Consider the following 21,572-nt stretch of genomic DNA (forward strand, 5'->3'; position numbering starts at 1 on the left):
TTGGCTGGTAGCATATTTAATGTTAAATCCTTAACCAAAACAGCAGCAAGACATGGCAACCTGTTCTGAGCAAAATAAACATCAGGATGAACCCTGTATGTGTGTAAATGTAAATGATGTTATGAGAATAAATCGATTATTGCTGTTGTGAGATTGTGTTTGTCTTTATACCTGGAATCAAAAAGGGTGCGTCAGATCTATAATAGCAAACAAAGGTCAATAATCAAGGTCAGATGAAGGCTCCTAAAATGTCATATAAACTAATTATTTATCTATAAACTCAGCTCAGCAGCCTTTATTCTTATTAACCTGCTTCTATGTGAGGACCTGACAACAGACAACAGGATTCTCCATCACAGGGACATAATCTCAGAGGTCAAACTCCTGACAGAGGGCTGTAAAAAACGTATGATCAGGCTTGAAGGACATTTTAGAGGCTTGAGAAGGTTCAAAGTACTTAAGCAAAAAAATTGCACTTATCCTGTGCTGTGTGACTGCGCCTCATAAATGTACAGAGACAAAAGTGAAGGAGAGGAAAATAACAAAGAAATGTACTGACCTAACAACAGACACCACCTGTGTGTGTGTGTGTGTGTGTGTGTGTGTGTGAGAATCTTGACTGTGCATGTCTGTGCAACAGGTTGGACTCATTTTTCATCTATTTTGTTATAGATTTTCTCCAGCTGTCTCTGTACAGAAGTCATGAAGCGGAGTCACACAGCTCAGTTTGCCTTTGCCTCAACACGCGTTAATCTCATGTCTTAAAGATGCACACAGGTGCATTTTAAAGGTTTGCTGTTGCACACAACTCTAAGCCATTGATTTCTAAAAGCTCCACACTATAGTAGATGAAACAAGACATTGTGTAAACTGATTGCAGCAGCTCAGTGCAGCAATTTATGTCTGCAAAGGAGAACTTAAATCAGAACGTGAAAACTGCAACACTGCAGTTGTGTAATTGCGTAAATTGTGTAAAAGTGTAATTGCTACCATTCGTACCGATCTTACTTTGACCTCAGCAGTCTGTGGAGGAGATGTTAGTGGTCTCATCAAGAGATGGCCATGCAGGGACCTGTAATCTGGGCAGGGTGCCCTCCATTAGCCTTTCCATCCATAGTCCCAGTCTGTCAAGCTTATGGTGGACTTCTATGCTGGTGGCCCTACTGGAGCCTCTCTTGGGGCCTGTCCCATCCTCCCTTGAATGGGACCGGGATCGAGAGTGGGAGCCAGACCTGGACCTGGAGCGGGACTTTCTCCTGCTGTCAGAGGAGAATGAGGTCTCAGATGAAGAGTCATTGGGATCGTCTCCCGTGAAGACGTGTCTAAAGAGGCAAAAGTACTTCTTGTGGCCGTTGAGAGCCAGGACATGTCCTGCGTAGTCTGAAGGCTCCTCATCTTCATCAGAGGTGAGCACCAGTACAACATTGATGTGGCCTGGCATCAGCTTGACCAGTCCTTCTTAGGAGGACGGCTACATGGACCAATGTCAAAGACAGACTGATGTTAACACGAAAAAAAATGGGAATCATATTTCTGTGTATTGTGGATTTTGTACCTTATTTTTTATACACATGTTGATTTAGGAAGGGATCACAGGGGGAGGAAGAAAGATTAAAGCTACCAATAACTCAATGTACACTTGGTATGTGAGTATTAGAAATAAGACAGGCTTTAAAAAAGAACCTTCTCATTAGGTACCACAAAGGACCCAAGAAAGATTTCATAGATTTTAAATTCCTTATTACTGGACTGGGTCAGTTTCTCTTATTAATAAGGATGCAGATTTGAAAAGCTTTTCTGAGCATGTTAGTTATACCTGTGTGTTGTTATTAATATACATGACCCAACCCATGCACAAGACTGCCAGATTTACAGATTGTGGATGGTGCTTGACAGTGATTTTATTGAGGGATTGGCTCAAAATGAAACTAGCAAACAGATGAAAGAGCAAAATTTATGGGAACTAGAATTACCATCTCACAGTTGTTTGCCTCCAGGACTTGAGTAATGTGAGTAATGGCTAAAAAGTATTTGGAGAGGTCACACTGACACTGACCTTGACATTTTACCACTAAAGTCTAATGATTTTGTTCTTGAGTCCAAGTGACTAGCAAATACAATGCTACCTTCAGTATTAGCATATTACCCTGAGGCACAAAGTTGTGTTAGTGCATGTGTTTATGAGGGAGAGATTTCTTTTGATTATCATAGCAACTGGTAATTAAATACTTTCAGGTAAACTGCATTGAAAAATGGTGATGATCAAATTATCAATGTAATTCTGAAAATTACTTAATAGCCTATTGTAACATTATTTGGCTACATGTTAAGGTGTAAATTAAAGGTAATTTTCATTGTGTACTGTTGATGATAATGACATGTCACATTAGGGAGGAGGTTGCTTCATTATTATTCGCTACCATATTTTATAGGTGATCACCAGCCCCACCACCCATAGCTCTCAAATTGATTGACAGCAATAACCTTGGTGGAGTTTTTTTTTAAATTTTGGCCACTTGGGGGCAGTGGAACAAGCTGTAAACACAACTATCTTATCAATCACCTTATGACATTGTCCAACATGTTAGATAACAGTATTATCATATCATATCATATCATATCACCAACTCCTGAGAGAAAAATGCTAAATGCTGCACAGCTACTCACTAATTTTGACCTATCTGTACACATAGTGTACACATAGTGAGGTTTTATAGCCTTTTTGCTGAAAAGAGCTGCTGTGTTTGAACACAAGGTGAGTTACACCAACAACTTGAAACTTCAATTTGAGGGAACTGTTTCTTGGGGCATCGGCTGTGCCTGTGCTTTCTACCCTGGAGTCTACACCAAGGTCAGAAACTACCATGGATGGATCAACTGGGTCATCCAGAACAGCTAAGGAGATTCTTCATAACAAGCTCATCTTAGACTCTTCTATGAGGAAGATTTGAATGGATCTAAATGGACCCAATGGTTCATTAAGTTTTTTTGTTTTTTGTTTGTTTTCTTTCCAGTACTTTTATGTAAACATTAATATATTTGCTAAAAAAAATAATCTGTGACATACACAAATATAAAATTACAAAGCCTCCAGATCACCACTGACTCAACGAAAAACTGAAGGTCTTTTTTTTGGTTAACAATCACATCCTATTACACAACGGAGGAGGAACAAAACCAATCAGGCAATTTGTTTTCCACTGACTATTTGAGACAGGCATGCAACCTGCCCAAACCTCATCTTTACTATTATGACTGGTCAAAGACATGTACATTAGTTACATTACTAAATTGCCCATAGGGTGTGAATGTGGGTGTGAATGGTTGTGTCTATATATGTCAGTCCTGTGATAGACTGGCATCCTGTCCAGGGTGTATCCAGCCCTCACCCAATGTCAGCTGGGATTGGCTCCATAGATAATGGATGGCTGCTGTCCTGACCCACAGAGACCATTGATTTAAAGGTAAAGTAGATGTGAAATTTAGCCTTGTTTGATCAGAGTGAATACTTACTATGATGCTTGAAATATAGATTGAGATGAACAAGAACTGAACATCTGCCTTTTATTTCATCATCAAGTATTAATACTGAATTATTTACATTCTTAATAAATGTTTGACTAAAATGTATCTGTCAAGTTCTTAATTATTATCAGAGCTGCAGTGTTACGCAGCTTGTGTTTGAGTCTATTTTTGCTTTGTTGTTGTTTGAGATTGTCTGACATCGTAACAATAAGTAAGTATGACGATGACCTCGTCACTGATTACGGATGGCACATGGTAAAGCTACTTAGCAATACATTTATAAATGGTCGTTCAGACACATGACGCCTTCTGTCATGGTGGTGGGTGCACACATCACATTAAAACTACAACTTCAACTTTACACACACATCCATTGCAGTTGGATGTGCAACAAAAGAAACACTTTGTCACAGATTAGTCAGTTTATTTACAACCATCTCATTTTACCAAAGCGTCACCATGTTTAGATGCTCCTTGTGGACTTCCAACGTTTTGTTTTCACCATTTGTTTGTGTAAATAACAGCACGTCAACTTATTTTTGTGACTCAAGCCATATCGTTCAGTTTCTAACACAGCTAACACACTGTTTTTGTAACAGTAAGTGATTCATTTTATAAAGCACTTTTGACAGAAATAAGTCACATAGTGCTTCGAAGATACACATTAAAAAGTGCAAAATTGAGATCACAAATGCAAAAAAACCTAAACAAAAAAATCCTAAAAAAAACCCTGTGCACTGTCAAATAAACGATAAATACATAAAATACAGACAAGGTACAAACAGATTACCCAAATGCCTGTCTGAACATATGTGTCTTTAGCTGCCTTTTAAAAGAATCCACAGAATCAGCAGATCTTAAGTTTCAGCAGTACAACTTCAAAACCTGCAGCCAAACAAGTCTGAGTTTTAATCTGTCCATTTACCTACAGTAAGATACTGAATGCTGTGTTGTTGTGCATAAAAATATCTATTTATTTATTAGTTTAAAGAAGCATGAAGGAAATTACATAAATATCAAAGTCAGTCAAACATATATTAAACACATTTAAAAAGCCGTTTTAGAAGGACAGGGACGTAAATGAAGGTCAAAGGACGTAGAAGAAAAGGTACAGCAAATATTATTTCTTGAGCAGCAAATTATTCAATTACAGAGTAAAAGGAGGAGAAAAAGGGGATGAAACATTTAAATTGCCAGAGGAAATTCACTAAATATTATTAGTGATTTCAAATTTACTTATTCTGTGCATTAACATTTACAGTGGTTTGAGGGCACAGACTTAAAAAAGGAAGAAATAATATGGTAGGATTTATCATTTCTCCCCCACTCAGACAACTGGCAACAGCTTAAAAAAATAATTGAAATCCGCCCTAAATGAACTGCAACTGTAATGACAAATAAGCAGATCGAACCCTGACATATTCACATCAACATGTGGGAGAAAGAATCTCATTAACATGACCAGTTAGACTTTTGTTTTGGTTTCTTTTTTTTTCCCAAAATTGAAAGTACAAAAGTAGTTAATGATTACCTGACAAGAGGCAGGCCAAGTGACTGGACTCGCTCAGAGTAAAGGTTTAATTTTAACACGCCTCTCTACAGCAGCCCATCATTAAATTCTCACCAGGATCAGTCTTTAATTATCCCAGATGACTGAATAAAACTACATTTCTCAGGGACTAAGGTGATGTTTAGCCACTGTGCCACTTGCCTCAGCAGCAATGTATATGCTGACAGGGATGTCAAATTGTTGTCAACAGCAAGGTAAAGACACCACTGCCCTGTCCATGTTGCTGGACTGTGCAAAGCTGAGCAACTCACGTGTCCCTCAGCAGAAACGGCTGGCCAACAGCTGTGAGAGCAAAGACCCACTGAGTAACTATTTGACTTGTGCAGAAGAAGTAAAGATACGGCCACTTTGATGGTGAACTGGCCCTTTCAGCAACTCTTGGTTTTAACTATCTTCCCTAATGTGACAGCACTAAAAACAGCTCATGACAACATTTGTTTCTCTGGCAGGTTGCAATGTGGAGAATGCTTGCTACAACCTGGGTGTGTGTGCTGAAAGGACTGCCATGTTGAAGGCAGTGTCAGAGGGACACAAAACGTTCAAGGCTATTGCAATTGCCAGGTAGTTACCAACTCTTAGAAAAACTGACTGTTCTCTAGAAATGTATTTCCTGAATCGCCAGTATACGCCCCTCCCTTGCACCATCAACATTCTCGTATTACCAAACCATGACTCAGCATGCATTTAGTTTCTTTTTGCACATCACTAGACTTTCCACACTGAGCCAGATTTCCCCTGTTACCTTTCTGAACAAAAGTCTGTCTTATTTAAGACCATCAAACCAACTGAACAGCCGGTGAGGCAAGAGACAAGAGATAAGGTATCATCTCTCCTTTTTAAGGAGAATTTAGTTTACAGTCAGTGATGTTGTTCAGTAGCAAGCTCTTTCTTAGGGAAGCTTTTTTGTTTCAACATCTACACTGCCTTGTACAAGCAAGGGTAACACATAACAAGTGCAGTGGTTTTAGACATCTAGGGCTTTGTGAAAGGATTTAGCTACTAACACTTTTTTCATTTCTTTACAATTTGGATCAAAATGGGACGTGTATATGACAAAGCCTGACAGCTCATAAGAGAAGATGACTGTGGAACAGCTGCTGCCACGCTCCTTTGGTCCTGATGACCTGACCCAGAAGAAAATTGACACTCCTAATGAGTAACAAGCCTGTGCTTTAATAAAAAACACACACACACATGCTGTTTCTTTGAACTGTCATGACATGTACCGCATTTAATGAACATGCTGAACATGCATCCATGTTTAGCAGTAGTTAAATCTATGGTAAATATTTGTTCTTGTGTTATCTGCTCATTGTAAACACACATTTGTCATATTTAAATTGTCTCTACATATACTGCAGCCAGACCATTCACTGAGCTTTAATTACCTACATTAAGACACCTACTGTGTTGTTGTAGATAAAAATATTTATTAGTTTAAAGAAGGATGAAGGAAATAAATATCAAAGCAGGTCAAACTCATCCACACATTTCAATAAACTGTTCTGGAAGGACAGGGACGTAAATAAAGTTCAAATGATGTAGAAGGAAAAAATTACTATTTTAGAGATACAGTATACAGCAAATATTATTTCTTGAGCAGCAAATTTTTCATTTACAGAGTATAAAGAGAAGACAGAGAGGGTGAAACATTTAAGTTGCCAGTGTAAATTCACTAAACATTTATTAGTGATTTTAGGTTTACTTATTCCATGCATTAACATTTACAGTGGTTTGAGGGCACAGATATAATATGGTAGGAGTAATTGTTTCTCCCTGATTCAGACAACTGGTAACAATTTTAAAAATAATTGAAATCTTCCCCAAATAAACAGTAAATGTAAAGCAAAAAAGGCAGATTTCAACATTCTTTTACGACTTAATAAAAATGACATTTTCAGAATTCAAACTTGGCTGGTAGTATATTTAATGTTAAATCCTTAACCAAAACAGCAGCAAGACATGGCAACCTGTTCTGAGCAAAATAAACATCAGGATGAACCCTGTATGTGTGTAAATGTAAATGATGTTATGAGAATAAATCGATTATTGCTGTTGTGAGATTGTGTTTGTCTTTATACCTGGAATCAAAAAGGGTGCGTCAGATCTATAATAGCAAACAAAGGTCAATAATCAAGGTCAGATGAAGGCTCCTAAAATGTCATATAAACTAATTATTTATCTATAAACTCAGCTCAGCAGCCTTTATTCTTATTAACCTGCTTCTATGTGAGGACCTGACAACAGACAACAGGATTCTCCATCACAGGGACATAATCTCAGAGGTCAAACTCCTGACAGAGGGCTGTAAAAAACGTATGATCAGGCTTGAAGGACATTTTAGAGGCTTGAGAAGGTTCAAAGTACTTAAGCAAAAAAATTGCACTTATCCCGTGCTGTGTGACTGCACCTCATAAATGTACAGAGACAAAAGTGAAGGAGAGGAAAATAACAAAGAAATGTAATGACCTAACAACAGACACCACCTGTGTTTGTGTGTGTGTGTGTGTGTGTGTGTGTGTGTGTGAGAATCTTGACTGTGCATGTCTGTGCAACAGGTTGGACTCATTTTTCATCTATTTTGTTATAGATTTTCTCCAGCTGTCTCTGTACAGAAGTCATGAATCGGAGTCACACAGCTCAGTTTGCCTTTGCCTCAACACGCGTTAATCTCATGTCTTAAAGATGCACACAGGTGCATTTTAAAGGTTTGCTGTTGCACACTACTCTAAGCCATTGATTTCTAAAAGCTCCACACTATAGTAGATGAAACAAGACATTGTGTAAACTGATTGCAGCAGCTCAGTGCAGCAATTTATGTCTGCAAAGGAGAACTTAAATCAGAACGTGAAAACTGCAACACTGCAGTTTTCTTGCTAAAGAATTTAATCAGGAGGCAAGACCATAAAGTGTAATTGCTACCATTCGTACCGATCTTACTTTGACCTCAGCAGTCTGTGGAGGAGATGTTAGTGGTCTCATCAAGAGATGGCCATGCAGGGACCTGTAATCTGGGCAGGGTGCCCTCCATTAGCCTTTCCATCCATAGTCCCAGTCTGTCAAGCTTATGGTGGACTTCTATGCTGGTGGCCCTACTGGAGCCTCTCTTGGGGCCTGTCCCATCCTCCCTTGAATGGGACCGGGATCGAGAGTGGGAGCTAGACCTGGACCTGGAGCGGGACTTTCTCCTGCTGTCAGAGGAGAATGAGGTCTCAGATGAAGAGTCATTGGGATCGTCTCCCGTGAAGACGGGTCTAAAGAGGCAAAAGTACTTCTTGTGGCCGTTGAGAGCCAGGACATGTCCTGCGTAGTCTGAAGGCTCCTCATCTTCATCAGAGTGGGCCTTGTTCTCTGCAGTGGCAGAGGCTGAGCGAAGGATTGACGGCATCCAGTGGCGGTGTTTATCAACATTGAGAAAAGAGAAGTGGAGGTTCTGAGTCCTGTAGTGGCAGGGGCAGTGGGAGGGGTTTGGGATTAGGTGAAACAAGCAATGGTTGATGAAAAATCTTTCTTTTTTTTTTTTTTGGACAGTGAACAGAAATGCTCGTATGATGATTATCCATGATTTTCCCTTGGTGTCATATTTATTTTAAATACAAAAAATGCAGGGAGCATATAGATGCCCTTTTAACAAGGTTTGCCAAAAACCAGACACAAGTCAATTTTAGACTCTCTGGTTTAATATGCACAAATAAATAAACAATCAAATGAAACATTAGAATCATTTTAAAAAGTATCCATCCAATATTGAGTGCTCAAACTTACCCAGAGAAAGAGAAAACCTCCTTGGCAAATTTCCTGAGCAAGGCATTCTTGGAGGCATTGGTGAGCACCAGTACAACATTGATGTGGCCTGGCATCAGCTTGACCAGGTTACTGGTATACGTGATGTCTGTCAGCTCTGTCACTTCCACAAAGTCCTTCTTAGGAGGACGGCTACATGGACCAATGTCAAAGACAGACTGATGTTAACAGGGAAAAAAATGGGAATCATATTTCTGTGTATTGTGGATTTTGTACCTTATTTTTTTATACACATGTTGATTTAGGAAGGGATCACAGGGGGAGGAAGAAAGATTAAAGCTACCAATAACTCAATGTACACTTGGCATGTGAGTATTAGAAATAAGACAGGCTTAAAAAAAGAACCTTCTCTTTAGGTACCACAAAGGATCCAAGAAAGATTTCATAGATTTTAAATTCCTTATTACTGGGCTGGGTCAGTTTCTCTTATTAAGGATGCAGATTTGAAAAGCTTTTCTGAGCATGTTAGTTACACCTGTGTGTTGTTATTAATATACCTGACCCAACTATGCACAAGGCTGCCAAATTTACTGATTCTGGAAAACAAACAATGGTGCATGACAGTGATTTTATTGAGGGATTGGCTCAAAATGAAACTAGCAAACAGATGAAAGAGCAAAATTCATGGGAACTAGAATTACCACCTCACAGTTGTTTGCCACCAGGACTCAGACTAGTTTCAAATTACATCCCTGCTTATCCAGAGTCATACAAAATAATAACCATTTGTGGGAAGTCTTGTCATAATTACTGTGTGAAATCCTGAGTAATGGCTAAAAAGTGTGTCGAGAGGTCACACTGGCACTGACCTTGACCTTTGACCACCAAAATCTAATCAGTTCACTCTTTTGTCCAAGTGGACATTTGTGCCAAATTTGAATAAGTTCCTTTAGGCATGACTGAGTTATTACACTTTTACCTTGACCTTTGACCCTTGGCCACCAAAACCTAATCAGTTTGTCTTTAAGTCCAAGTGAATGTTTGTGCCAAATTTGAAGAAGTTGCATCAAGGAATTACTGAGATATTGTGTCCACAAGAATGGGATGGACGGACTGAAAACAATATGCCTCTGGGCCCGGCTGTCATCGGTGTGGAGGTACTCTCTCACTATTGGTCTGAATAAAATACAAATCCATTAACACTATATTGTCATATTTAATTAAACGTGAAAAATTGTCCTGTGGGGTTACAGAAATGATTTGACAACTTTAGGATGTGCTTAAATTAGAAGAAACCACAAAAGCCCAACAGTCCTGCTGGTTGCATACACAGTTACTCAACTGCAGAATAAGTTTCAAAACGCATCTTCCAGAGTCTGTGTAATACAGTAGGTTGTTCATGTGAAACTGACATTTGGTTGTGGATCTGCTGTGACAGTATTCTGTGTCCATCTTGTGTTTGCTTAATGTCACTACATTACCTCGAGGTGCTTGCTCTACTTGATGCATCATTTGCAGTTTGTGGTTGTTCCTTTGGCTTTGGTTTGTGGGGTTTGTTCTCCCCTGGCTCACTGAAAATACACCAGAGAAAAAGAAATCATCAGTATGGAGATCAAAAGCTCTGAGACCACTTTTAGGGCAACACCATCCAGCCAGTATTTGCCTCAACTGGAGTCAAAACCAGGAATTGTCACATAGACTAAAGAGACAAATGACAAAAACAAATGCTAATAAACAGATTTCTATTGCAGAGCTTATCAGTATCATTAAATATAATACATTTTTAATTCAAGCCATTACAAGTCAAATGTTGCGGCATATGATTAAAATGTCTCAGACTGAGCTGTGCCACTCACCTGAAGGCCTGGATGATGACGGTGCCAAAAAGAATGAAGAGAGCTGAGAAGATCAAGGACAGGATGGGCATCATCTCTCGCCTTGAGGAGAGACACACATTATTACTGAAATATGTAGGAGAAAATGCAAAGCAGTTTAGCCTCTATGTGTGTTTAGCTTTCTGAGGAGATGCATCACAGCTGTGATGGGACACAGAAAATTCTACCTACGCAGCCCCCATCAGGCAGGTGATTCAGCTTCTGATAAAATATCAGCAAAAGTGCAACACACAGTGTGTCTTTCTGTTTTTTGCTGTAAATGCTGCAGGCTTCCTGGGTGAGTGTTGTCTTACCAGTTCGAGTAGAGAAGGTCATCATATATTTGAAGGATGTAATCATAGGCAGCATTTATCCACTGAACAATAAAAATCTGATGAGGAAGAAGAAATAGAAGAGAAAACTGTTACTATCATCAAAAAAACATGTCAGATTGATTTGTGCATGTCTGCACAGAGGAAGTTTGGTGGTCTCACAACATGTCTGCTGTGACTTACAGGGGCCATCTCGTTGTTGAGTTCTGGCAGAGTGGCGTCTGAGCTCAGATATGTGGGGTCCTTCTGGAGGAGCTCCAGCTGTTCGTGGAGGCGGTACTTGTCTTCTTCGCTGCCGTTCCAGCCACCACTTATACAGCGGTACAGGACCTTACCAGCTTGGCTCCGCCTTTCGAGAATCACCACCTGTCAGTGGTGTTAAAGAACACTTGCATTGTAAAGTGATACAACCTGCATTTCTGTGTGACCCGGGTAAAAAAAAAAAAAAAAAGCTTTGCCAGCAAGTGCGCATTGTCCTTGATGTTTGTTTGTTTACGGAAAATTGTGATTTAAAAAATGAGGTTTGCTTTACTGTACACATGTAAAGAATGGCTGTTTGCACATGTTCACAGTGAGTGTTTCTGCCACCAACCTGAGGTGAGAGTGAAGCCTGATTGTGGAGCAGTGCCTGACAGAGAGGCTGCTGGTGACGCTGATAGACATACGCAAAGCGCAGCACCTCTTTTTTGTTAGCTGAGGCGAAGTCAAGGAAAGCCTTATTGCCTGGAACAAAGGCTTGGTCCTCCCCTGTGATCAGCAGCACACAGTACCTGCGAACCATTCACTGACATTAATCCAAAAAGTCTTGAATTCTGATACATTATTTCACTTAACACTGTGAAAACCATAGCTCTGCTTGTCTAACTCTTCTATTTGGATCTCAGCTTCTCACAATTGTTCAGTCATGTTAAAAGTCAAATTTGAACCCATTAGTTTATTTTCCTTTTTTTCCTTCTACATCAATCCAGCACAAGGGGTCATTTTAAGTGAGTCTTACTTCCTCCGTCGGTGGAACTGCTTGACAGGGCACAGCTCATCAAAAAGCTGCTGGTTGACAAGCCGTGGCACCTGCAGGAACTTGTTGTTGGAGACAAACTCATCCATGATCTGTCGCTTCATCCCTCTGGCCTGTGAGAGACAAAATTCAAGCGGTGTGAATGGCATGAAGCAAGAAAAGGTTTGAGAACAGTGGGTGTGCAACATTTTGAAAAATTACTAAAATTTGCAACTGGCAAAAATGAGAAGATTCATTACATCAGGAACTTCTTCTCTTATTTATTTTTCTTTATTTTTGTCAGTCAAAAATGCTAAGTATGATTTAGTGATTCATAGGCCACAAAACATCACATTTAAATGTGGCCAAAATGTTGGATATAGCTATATACCTGGATGATGTCAACAGGCTTCTCGGTGTCCTCCTTAAACAGCAGCATGGTGGGGGCATATGTGTTTATGTTGAACTGCCGCAGGAGCCGAGTGGAGTGGGTGTCACCCTGGTCCACAAAGCCGAAACGCACGTAGTCTCTGAACGCGAACGCTGTTAACTGGACAGAAGAGTGGGAGAAGTAAAGCATCCAGAATAAAGATATTAAAATAAAGGAGAGAACAAGATGTCAAGGAGGAGAGTTCAAGGCAAACTGATATCTACTTTTATAGAAACTCATAATATATTCTTTAGATAGTTATTACTGAGTTATCTGATTGGTTGAAACTGTGTTATCTAGCCTGCCACCTCAGTACTCTCTCTCCTTGTCTCAACCAAACACATTTATTGGCATGAAGTTATGAAAACTATATTGCCAGTGCAACTGATGGTGATGTTAAAAAGGTATAACAACAGAGGAACTATTAAATCATTTGTGAAAAGGAAAATGATCTCAAGCAGAAACAGCTGCTCAGACAGATGCCTCTGTAGTTTCTGCTGGGGTCTAATTTATCTGCTCTTATGTATTAGAGCAAAGAACTCCTCAGCACCAAATCTTAGAATATTAACCAGCTTGAAGGAGCAGATTGAACAGTTTTCCTTGATAATATTTAGTCTAATTAGTGTCCCGTGTGTGTGTGTGTGTGTGTGTGTGTGTGTGTGTGTGTGCGCGCGCTTGCTTACTTTGTAGAGCAAGGGAATGACGGGGACTTGATCAAACAAAAGAACACTGGGCTTATTCTCCACATGCCAGTTATCCAGAAAAGTCAGGTAGTTGTTATCTGTGACCTGGAGAAAGAATGGAAATTTGTTTTAAACATTAAATTATATAACAGTCTACTGTAGCATAACTCAAAACCAGCATTATTAAACACCACCACCCCCTCTAGGAAACACCACTCGATCAGTTGTACTTATACAGTACATATACACTCAACGGCCACTTTATTAGGTACACCTTGCTAGTACTGGGTGGGACCCCCTTTTGCCTTCAGAAATGCCTTAATTCTTCATGGAATAGATTCAACAAGGTGGTGGAAACATTGCTCAGAGATTTTGGTCCATATTGACATAATAGCATCACGCAGTTGTTGCAGATTTATCGGCTGCACATCCATGATGCAAATCTCCCATTCCACCACATCCCAAAGGTGTTCTATCGGATTGAGATCTGGTGACTGTGGAGGCCATTTGAGTGCAGTGAACTCATTGTCATGTTCAAGAAACCAGTTTGAGAATATTTGAGCTTTGTGACATGGCACGTTATCCTGCTGAAAGCAGGTTGTGACGAGTGGTTAATTGAGTTACTGTTGCCTTCTTCTCAGCTCGAAGCAGTCTGGCCATTCTCCTGTGACCTCTGGCATCACCAACGCATTTCCACCCATAGAAATGCTGCTCACTGGATATTTTCTCTTTTTCGGACCATTCTCTGTAAACCCTACAGATGGTTGTGTGGGAAAATCCCAATAGATCAGCAGTTTCTGAAATATTCGTCTGGCACCAACAACCATGTTCAAAGTCACTTAAATCACCTTTCTTCTATATTCTGATGCTTGGTTTGAACATCAGAAGGTCGTCTTGACCATGTCTACATACCTAAATGCATGGAGTTGCTGCCATGTGATTGGCTGATTAGACATTTGCGTTAACGAGCAGTTGAACAGATGTACCTATAAAATGGCCGGTGAGTGTATGTTAATCAGTTTTCAATTCTAAATCAGCTGAGAAAGAAATTTCCTATTATTCATTTTTGTAAAAAAATATGCTCTACAAGTGACCATTTATGGGGCCTATAAATTCCATAAAAAGTAGCAGCAGTGGCGTATTTGTGTCAGGTGAGCTTACCTTTTCAACCAGTTTGTGGGGCAGCAGGTCTTCAATGAACTGTCGCAGGTGTTCCCGTACCACAGCCTGATGGAAGAAGGTCACCCTGCCATTCACCAGCCCGATGATGGAGGGAGCACGGTGAGCTCCCAGCTGGTTGGCCAGACGTCGCTCATAACCAAGGTCCACAACGCCAATGCCCACACCTGGTGTCAATGATGGAAAAAAATACAACACCATAAAAAATGCTGTATTATAACATACCGGTGATTTTGACATTAAACCCAGCACGTGTGAGTTAGAGTGTGTGTGTGTGTGTGTGTGTGTGTGTGTGTGTGTCAAAGTCAAAGATGATTTTATCTACCAACCAAATTTTAGGCTACATCCAGTTAAAATATTCTAGTAAAGAGCAATGGGTCACATTAATATGCAGGATATCCTTATTTGCAGGACAGGCCACTGTACAACACTTACAGACTAAGCTTCAGACTTAATCTAAAGGGCACTGGGAACACTGTACTTCTAATTGGCAGAATTGACACAACAACTTTAAACTCATCTCTGGTGGCAGACAATTGTTACATAGGGCTGAATTTCTCCCTTACACTCTGTACCAGGGAACCAAGAAGAGCAAATAAACCCTAATGTATAATTAAAGAAATAGCAAGCTCTTTGTAAAGCATCTTAAGACCCAAATTACATTTGTCTTGATGGCCTGCAACTGGGCGACCATTAGCCTTATGTTATGATGCCTTTAGGAAAACCAATCTCAATCCTTTGGGTGTGTTGGGGGGTGACTGATGGGAGTCTAGTAACAGCAGACTTACCCAGCGGCTCCAGCTCCTGCACAGTCTCCTTCCACACAGGCTCAATGTGGATGCATGCAAAGCACCACTCAGAGGTCACTTTGATTAGGTACGGCCTCTTGTGGCTGTCTGGAAGGACATCGCTGTTAAATTGTGTGTGGTGAAGCAGGTACTTGCTGTCTGCAAAGTCCCTGGACCTGGAGGAGTATCAGAATCAAGACAGTGAGTCTTCTTTTAGACTTAGCCTTCAGGGTATTGTCAGCACATGACCTGAGAGAAAACTGCCTGTAACTCACATTTTGTTCATTCATTCTAAATCTCGCAAACGCTGAGTAGAGGCAGAGATCCTTCTCTGAAATAACTAACTTCGACAAACAGGGACTTTACCCTTGTTAATCAAAGGAAAAAGTGCTCTTTTTTTTTCTTCCTTCATTACTGATTATTCTTTTTGACAAATTTCCATTGGGTTGGCATAGTTCAATGAGAAGTCTTTATTATTACGCATTTTGTTTGACCAACAAGCAAAAAAATAAATAAATAAAATTTTTTAAAAAAAGGAGGTGTACAAGCAAATCCTCACATCTGAGACACTAAAACCAGCATATTTGTCATCAATTGTATTCATTGACTGACTTAATAATGAACTTAATGGGTCTGGACAACAGGACTTGATCATGCAAGTTTATAAAAACGACCAAAACCTAGGAATGGGACAACAATTACTGCACCTAAAAATCTTGGTTCCAGGATTAGAAAGGTTTTGTTTTTTTTATTGCCATGATTATCAATAACCAAATACAAACACAAGGAGGAGCAACACCAACACCATCCCAGTAAGTACCAGTATAGTGTTACTGGTACTTACTGGGATGTAACTATCTATGATCACAGTTGTGGGAACGTGGAGACATAAACAGTTTGTCAGAAGAGACAGAAGAAGAGACATGTTCCCTTATCAAGCAGGATGTGGTCCGAAGCATGCTAGTACTTTGATTTGGAAAAAGATAGTGACAGTATCCTCAGAGAATTGTTGACATTGCTTTAAAAGAACAGAATCAAGTTCTTTCAGCTGCTTATGTACACCTTTACCAATGGTGTCTTCACAAACATTTGATTTAGGACATGTTAAGCCTAGGGAATCTGAATAAAATATTTCTGTTTTCTCATTCCCACTAAATAAAGGTGACATCTACCCAAGTGACTGCAAATGGGTGTACCTGGGGAAATGGAAAAAAGACTCATCAAAGTAGAAGCTGCTGTGGAAGCTGCGGAAACCGTGATGCTGTGACTGGCCAAAGGGCTGGTTTTCATCCATCTGCCCATAGCGGTCAAAGTTGGACCTTCGCTCCTCATTAGACAAGATCTGTGTGCCAGAGAAAATGAAAGGCAGAAGTGAGAGGACGTTGTTAATAATGTTATTAAAATGAGAGCGAGACCCTGATACACAAAGCCAAACAAACTGGAGCGTGTTTGAAAAAAACAAACGTGAGTTGTGATGCATTTTCACACACCTCATACGACTTCGAGATCTTGATGAACATGTCCTCAGCTTTAGGGTCTTTATTCTTGTCTGGATGCCTACAAAAAACAGCCCATACATGACACCATAAATCACTGTTAAGATTCATGCATTGTTAGAATAAGGTTCACTGTTTATCATTTTAAATTGGACCAGATTATGATTATGATAAATGACAAGATGCACCAGTTCAGGTGTCAGATGCACACAGGGTTGATGTGATGGTGCTGTCAATCACTCACCACTCTCTGGCAAGGTTCTTGTACGCCCTTTTAATTTCTGCTTGACTGGCACTCCTGCTGACACCCAGGGTTTTATAAGGGTCATAGTCAGAGGCTGATTTAACCAGCTGCAAACTCAAAATTAGCAGAAAGATGGCGAGTAAGACCCGACATGTCCCAGGATGTCGGCTGGTTCTCCTAACCATGGTCGCTTCGCCGCTGTCGTCGTCCAACGCTAACGTCGGTTAACTAGCAACCGAGCTGCCCGGTAAAGTAAATGCTTCAAAGCTGTACTGTACCGGGTAAATATACCATGCTAAGCGCTTACGTTACCGGCTCTGCTGACTTCCTGGACGTTTGGTTTAACTACAGACGACACACTGGTGTTTTACTACGATGAGGCCATTTTTTCCTAGCTAATACTGGACATTTCCAAACCGTCAGTGTCATTCCCGCAGTGAAACATTCAGCTTCCGGTTGCGGATTTCAAAAGAAAACTCCGATAAACCCTTGCTGAATCCTAAACCGTGAAGTGCCCATTATTTGGGTGACCAGCTTGTGGGGAAAGAATTAACAGTGACATTGGTAGCATTTCTTGAATTGTTATTTTGCTAAAACCAACACAATAATATTGTGATATATTTTGGTTAACTAAATCCATTACAGTCACAGAATTACAAATGTCTACGCTTGTGCTTTAATTTTGAAGCACACAGATATAACATCCGATCTTGATCTTCCAGTGCCGTGGATGATCCAAACAAGAGACACATTGACTACTGCGCATGCTCCACACAGCAGCTGTCTTCAAGTTGCTTGGTTTTATTGTCCTTTTCTGATCACACATGCAATGATAAGCAAAAAAAAAGAGAGAGTTTTTCGCAGTTGTTACATGTAATTATGTTCTCGTTTTAGTTCCTGGTAAACATGTCCAAAGTTTGGTTGGAGTTAATCAATTTCCTCTTGTTTAGGTTCTATGCAATTTTCTACCAAAGCAATACAAATAAAACAAAATGTTTGTTCACATGCATGTTTATTGTGTGTTATTTTATCCCCCCTCTTCCAGGGGGGCTTCACTTCCGTTTCCTTTTCGTCACAGCCATAGAGACTCTACCAGGCAAGAGATGAATACAGCGATACCTGGCTCAGCTCACCCTGCCTATCATTTAACCTGCTTATCGTAACCTGCCTGGCTGAAGCCGCTAAACTTGGTGGTCTCCATCCTCGGTTTGCACCAATATGAGCTGCCTGTGCGTGTTTACCTTCAGTGCAGTGAACTCACGAAGTGCGCAGAGGGTCTTATCTTGGTAGCTAGCGTTAGCTCCGCAAAGCTGCTGTGTGTGGCCCGCTCTCGCTGTCTCATCTACAGGACAGGTACCTTTCACTCTGCTGAGGTAACTAACAAATCCTCTCTAACTAATCACTCCGGACAGTATTGTTACAGTGTATGGGCACAGTGTCCAGTTAAATGGCTAAGCTTTGCAAGCAGATGGTGCTACTGACTCATGGATGTGTTGCTCGGGCGATGTTACATTGCTAACTTGCTCTGTAGCTACTGTTGTCCAAGGCAGAAGCTGTGACCCACATGCAGAATTAAAGAATAACTTTAATGCTTAAACTGGGAACACAAGAACTGACGTGCTACCACCAATTTAATGCCATCGGTCACTAGTCTGACATAATCCTTTCTGATTGCTCAGAAATGTTTGTTTACATCTGTAATGTCTGTAATCACAGCAGTCAAACAAACTGAAGTAAATGTGTAGAGATGTGTGATTACTAACTTCACCTTGATTCAGGCATATATTCCATTTTACACAAGATGAGAAACACACAAAATGCAAATTTGTCTTTTATAAGTCGAACTCTTTGTTTGTTCCCTCTCGGCCGCCCGATGTGGGTTTTCTGATGATCCTTGCAGAAATGTATGGCTGCACAGTCTAATTTAGGTCCTGATAAACTTGATGAATTGCATTAACACTAACAATCTATTGTGTTTTTCACCACAGACTCAGCACCATGAATCTTTTACGTCTAGTGTGCCGCCACAAGACAGCCCTGGTCATTGGCACTGTTTGCAGTTTTGCTGTAGTTCTTGTCTTCTTGGCCCGATGTACCTCAGAAACCCTGAAACAGGGCCACCCGGATCCTCCAGGCTTAGCACCCCAAGCCAATGCTTTGCAGTCACGTCCAGAGCAGCATAATCCCCCCTCCACATCCAAAGACTTGTCAGCATTCCTCGTGGTTCTCATCACTACCGGACCTAAGTACACAGAGCGGAGGAGTATCATCCGCAGCACCTGGCTTGCCAAGCGGGACTCTGATGTTCTGGCCATGTTTGTTGTAGGAACTCAGGGGCTTTCCAATGAGGACCTTCAGAACCTTAACACAGAACAAGGGCGGCACAAAGACTTGCTCTTACTGCCTGAGCTACGAGATTCTTATGAGAACTTAACACTCAAGCTGCTCCACATGTACTCCTGGCTGGACCAGAATGTGGAGTTCAAGTTTGTCCTCAAAGCAGACGATGACACATTTGCTCGTTTGGACCTCCTTAAAGAGGAGCTGAAGGGGAAGGAGCCTAACCGGTTGTACTGGGGCTTCTTCTCAGGGAGAGGCCGAGTGAAAACAGCTGGCAAGTGGCGGGAAAGCTCATGGGAGCTCTGTGACTACTATCTGCCCTATGCACTTGGTGGGGGCTACATCCTCTCATCCGACCTGGTACGTTACGTACATCTGAATGCAGGTTACTTCAAGACGTGGCAGAGTGAGGATGTCTCACTGGGTGCCTGGCTGGCACCTGTGGATGTTCGGCGGACGCATGACCCGCGCTTTGACACAGAGTATAAATCGCGTGGTTGCAACAACAAATATTTGGTCACACATAAGCAGAGCTTGGAGGACATGTTGGAAAAACACCAGACTCTGCAGCGTGACGGCAGGCTCTGCAAGGAGGAAGTCAAGCTGCGATTGTCCTATGTGTATGATTGGAGTGTGCCGCCCTCACAGTGCTGCCAAAGGAAGGATGGCATTCCTTAATTTTTGTCCTCTTTACGTGGTTGAAATTGGCTTTTGATGTGTATCATTTGAGTCTGGAAAATTAAGGGTTAATGTTTTTCGACCAGTTCTCCTTTGTTACATGATTTAAAGCTGTGTGACAGGTACTAGAAAACCTTTTATTCTGTTTATGAAAACAAAAAAGGGTAAGTTCACATCCAGACCAGAGGATGAAGATGGAATTTCCACATATTTCAAACTGGGTTTAAGACTCTCCATGTGAATTTAGACCAGGTCTGGTAAATTATAGAAGCAGTGAATCATGGAGTGGTTTTTGAGCTAGACTTTGATTTTGGTTTTATAGATCTTAAACAGAGTCTCTATGTTAATCTTGTCAAGGTTTGATACCTTTTTTTTCTATTTATACCTGGTTTAATCTGGATTACAGAGACAGTCAAATCACTGTTTTTTTTCTGTTTTCACCAATAGAATGGGGTTTTAAACAATGCTACAGCTTTTATTTTGAAGTCAAGTACAAATTTTATGACTTCAAATAGCGCACTGGTACCAATCAAGAATTGGCCGAGAAATATTTTACCTTAATTCTCAAATCGGGAGCCAACTTCCTCCTTATGTACTTTTTGTCCCACAAACTCCTTTGGCCTTGTTATTTGGACCCATGATAATGTCAGTGCCCTCCTTACCGCCAGTTTACCACATGGGTGGCCTACTTCTCTCTGTCTGTGCTTCTTCTACTGTACGTCTTGCTGAATATTTTCAAACACTATGAGAAGTTCTAAGTGTAGTAGATAGCACCGGGAAACACAGACGGGAGTTTCTTACCCTGCCATTATGTCTACATTTTTTTTGTGAAAGCATTTTTTTGTGTTTTATTTATTATTAATTTATTCTACAGTAAACACAACACACTGGTGCTGAGTTGTGACAGAAGCACAGTAGACGTGGTTGCTGCTTGTGAGTTGAATTTGTATTTATCAACATGTATGGGGGAAATTACATGTAATTCACAAAATTCATAGAGAAGAAAAGTTCACCTCTAAATGTAAAACCTTTGTTTACAGTCAACGATACACAATGTGTAAGAAGTTTGGGGTTGCGCAGAATGCACAAGAGAAAATGGTTGAATGTGATTTATTCAGCAGGCCTTCTTATTCATTTTACTGGAGCCTAAGTGAGGAGTCTGTGATAATATTTACATTTCCAAGGCAGTCACACTTAAAAGTTTGGTCAGTGCATTTACTTTGCAGAAATATGACTTTATTTGTGAATGTTTGTTTACAGTTCACCACATATTCAGACTGAGAAACCTGATATAGACTATCAGCCGGCACTTGGTCACTTTTGAAACATAAGTCCATAAATCATTACTCAATGATTACTTGTTTTATTTTAGGCTCTCACCATCTGTGATGTCACTAGCTGAGTCCCAAAACTTGTGAACTATGTAGTATATGCAGCTTTGATTTAAGGGTACGACAGACTGAAATGCAAACGGTTAAGGAATCCTGCGAAAAGAGCGACATTCAAATTCATTCCTGTGACTGCTGCCATGTCATTAGATGAATAATGATATGACTGTTTTCTCATTGTTGTTACAAGCAGATCCCGATTCAAACAAACTTAAGTTTCAGTATTTGTTTTTACGTACATTGTCAGCCTCCCTGGATGTTTTATTAAAATTTTTAAATGTATTCCTGTTGCTTATTTTCTCTTTCT

General features: G+C 40.4%; 2 protein-coding genes, 1 long non-coding RNA gene and 1 pseudogene across 9 annotated transcripts; 2 read left to right on the plus strand and 2 right to left on the minus strand.

Annotated features, from left to right (window-relative positions):
• On the minus strand, positions 1 to 3,747 carry LOC139630922 (uncharacterized). Of its 2 annotated transcripts, none has more exons than XR_011693241.1 (2): positions 1,009 to 3,747; positions 1 to 395 (listed from the first exon to the last, which is right to left on the minus strand). It is a non-coding gene; the product is annotated as an uncharacterized lncRNA (long non-coding RNA). The 2 variants fall into 2 exon arrangements; XR_011693240.1 differs by having other exon boundaries at positions 1,000 to 3,747.
• A 1,257-nt stretch (positions 3,748 to 5,004) lies between these two features.
• LOC139631378 (cytidine deaminase-like) lies at positions 5,005 to 7,156 on the plus strand (annotated as a pseudogene).
• On the minus strand, positions 6,504 to 17,309 carry LOC139630915 (dnaJ homolog subfamily C member 16-like). Of its 5 annotated transcripts, none has more exons than XM_071494769.1 (16): positions 16,860 to 17,309; positions 16,610 to 16,676; positions 16,316 to 16,461; positions 15,120 to 15,295; positions 14,314 to 14,498; positions 13,153 to 13,257; positions 12,431 to 12,589; positions 12,043 to 12,173; positions 11,638 to 11,815; positions 11,229 to 11,411; positions 11,028 to 11,104; positions 10,696 to 10,776; positions 10,321 to 10,410; positions 8,861 to 9,031; positions 8,036 to 8,535; positions 6,504 to 7,332 (listed from the first exon to the last, which is right to left on the minus strand). In XM_071494769.1, exons 1-15 carry the CDS (start codon positions 17,042 to 17,044, stop codon positions 8,043 to 8,045), a joined length of 2,427 nt encoding a protein of 808 aa, XP_071350870.1. In that variant the 5' UTR covers positions 17,045 to 17,309; the 3' UTR covers positions 6,504 to 7,332; positions 8,036 to 8,042. The 5 variants fall into 5 exon arrangements, with proteins under 5 accessions (XP_071350870.1, XP_071350868.1, XP_071350869.1 ...); XM_071494767.1 differs by having other exon boundaries at positions 6,504 to 7,400; XM_071494768.1 differs by having other exon boundaries at positions 8,027 to 8,535.
• Positions 17,310 to 17,623: 314 nt separating this feature from the next.
• b3galt6 (UDP-Gal:betaGal beta 1,3-galactosyltransferase polypeptide 6) lies at positions 17,624 to 21,547 on the plus strand. Of its 2 annotated transcripts, none has more exons than XM_071494771.1 (2): positions 17,624 to 18,212; positions 18,848 to 21,547. In XM_071494771.1, the coding sequence occupies exon 2, from the start codon at positions 18,858 to 18,860 to the stop codon at positions 19,875 to 19,877; it is 1,020 nt and encodes a 339-aa protein (XP_071350872.1). In that variant the 5' UTR covers positions 17,624 to 18,212; positions 18,848 to 18,857; the 3' UTR covers positions 19,878 to 21,547. The 2 variants fall into 2 exon arrangements, with proteins under 2 accessions (XP_071350872.1, XP_071350871.1); XM_071494770.1 differs by having other exon boundaries at positions 17,628 to 18,232.
• The last annotated feature ends 25 nt before the right edge of the window (positions 21,548 to 21,572 follow it).

Source organism: Trachinotus anak, unplaced genomic scaffold (assembly GCF_046630095.1).
Source record: "Trachinotus anak isolate AG129_WGS33_773 ecotype Australia unplaced genomic scaffold, CSIRO_AGI_Tana_v1 ptg000013l, whole genome shotgun sequence".
NCBI lineage: Eukaryota > Metazoa > Chordata > Actinopteri > Carangiformes > Carangidae > Trachinotus > Trachinotus anak.

Excerpts from the sequence above, each read along its gene's own strand:
- LOC139630915 (XM_071494769.1), bottom strand. The coding sequence starts at position 17,044 with ATGGTTAGGAGAACCAGCCGACATCCTGGGACATGTCGGGTCTTACTC. Across the intron at positions 16,462-16,609 it reads AGATCTCGAAGTCGTATGAG|ATCTTGTCTAATGAGGAGCG; the intron begins GTGTGTGAAAAT and ends TCTGGCACACAG. Across the intron at positions 13,258-14,313 it reads CCCACAAACTGGTTGAAAAG|GTCACAGATAACAACTACCT; the intron begins GTAAGCTCACCT and ends TTCTTTCTCCAG.
- b3galt6 (XM_071494771.1), top strand. The coding sequence starts at position 18,858 with ATGAATCTTTTACGTCTAGTGTGCCGCCACAAGACAGCCCTGGTCATT.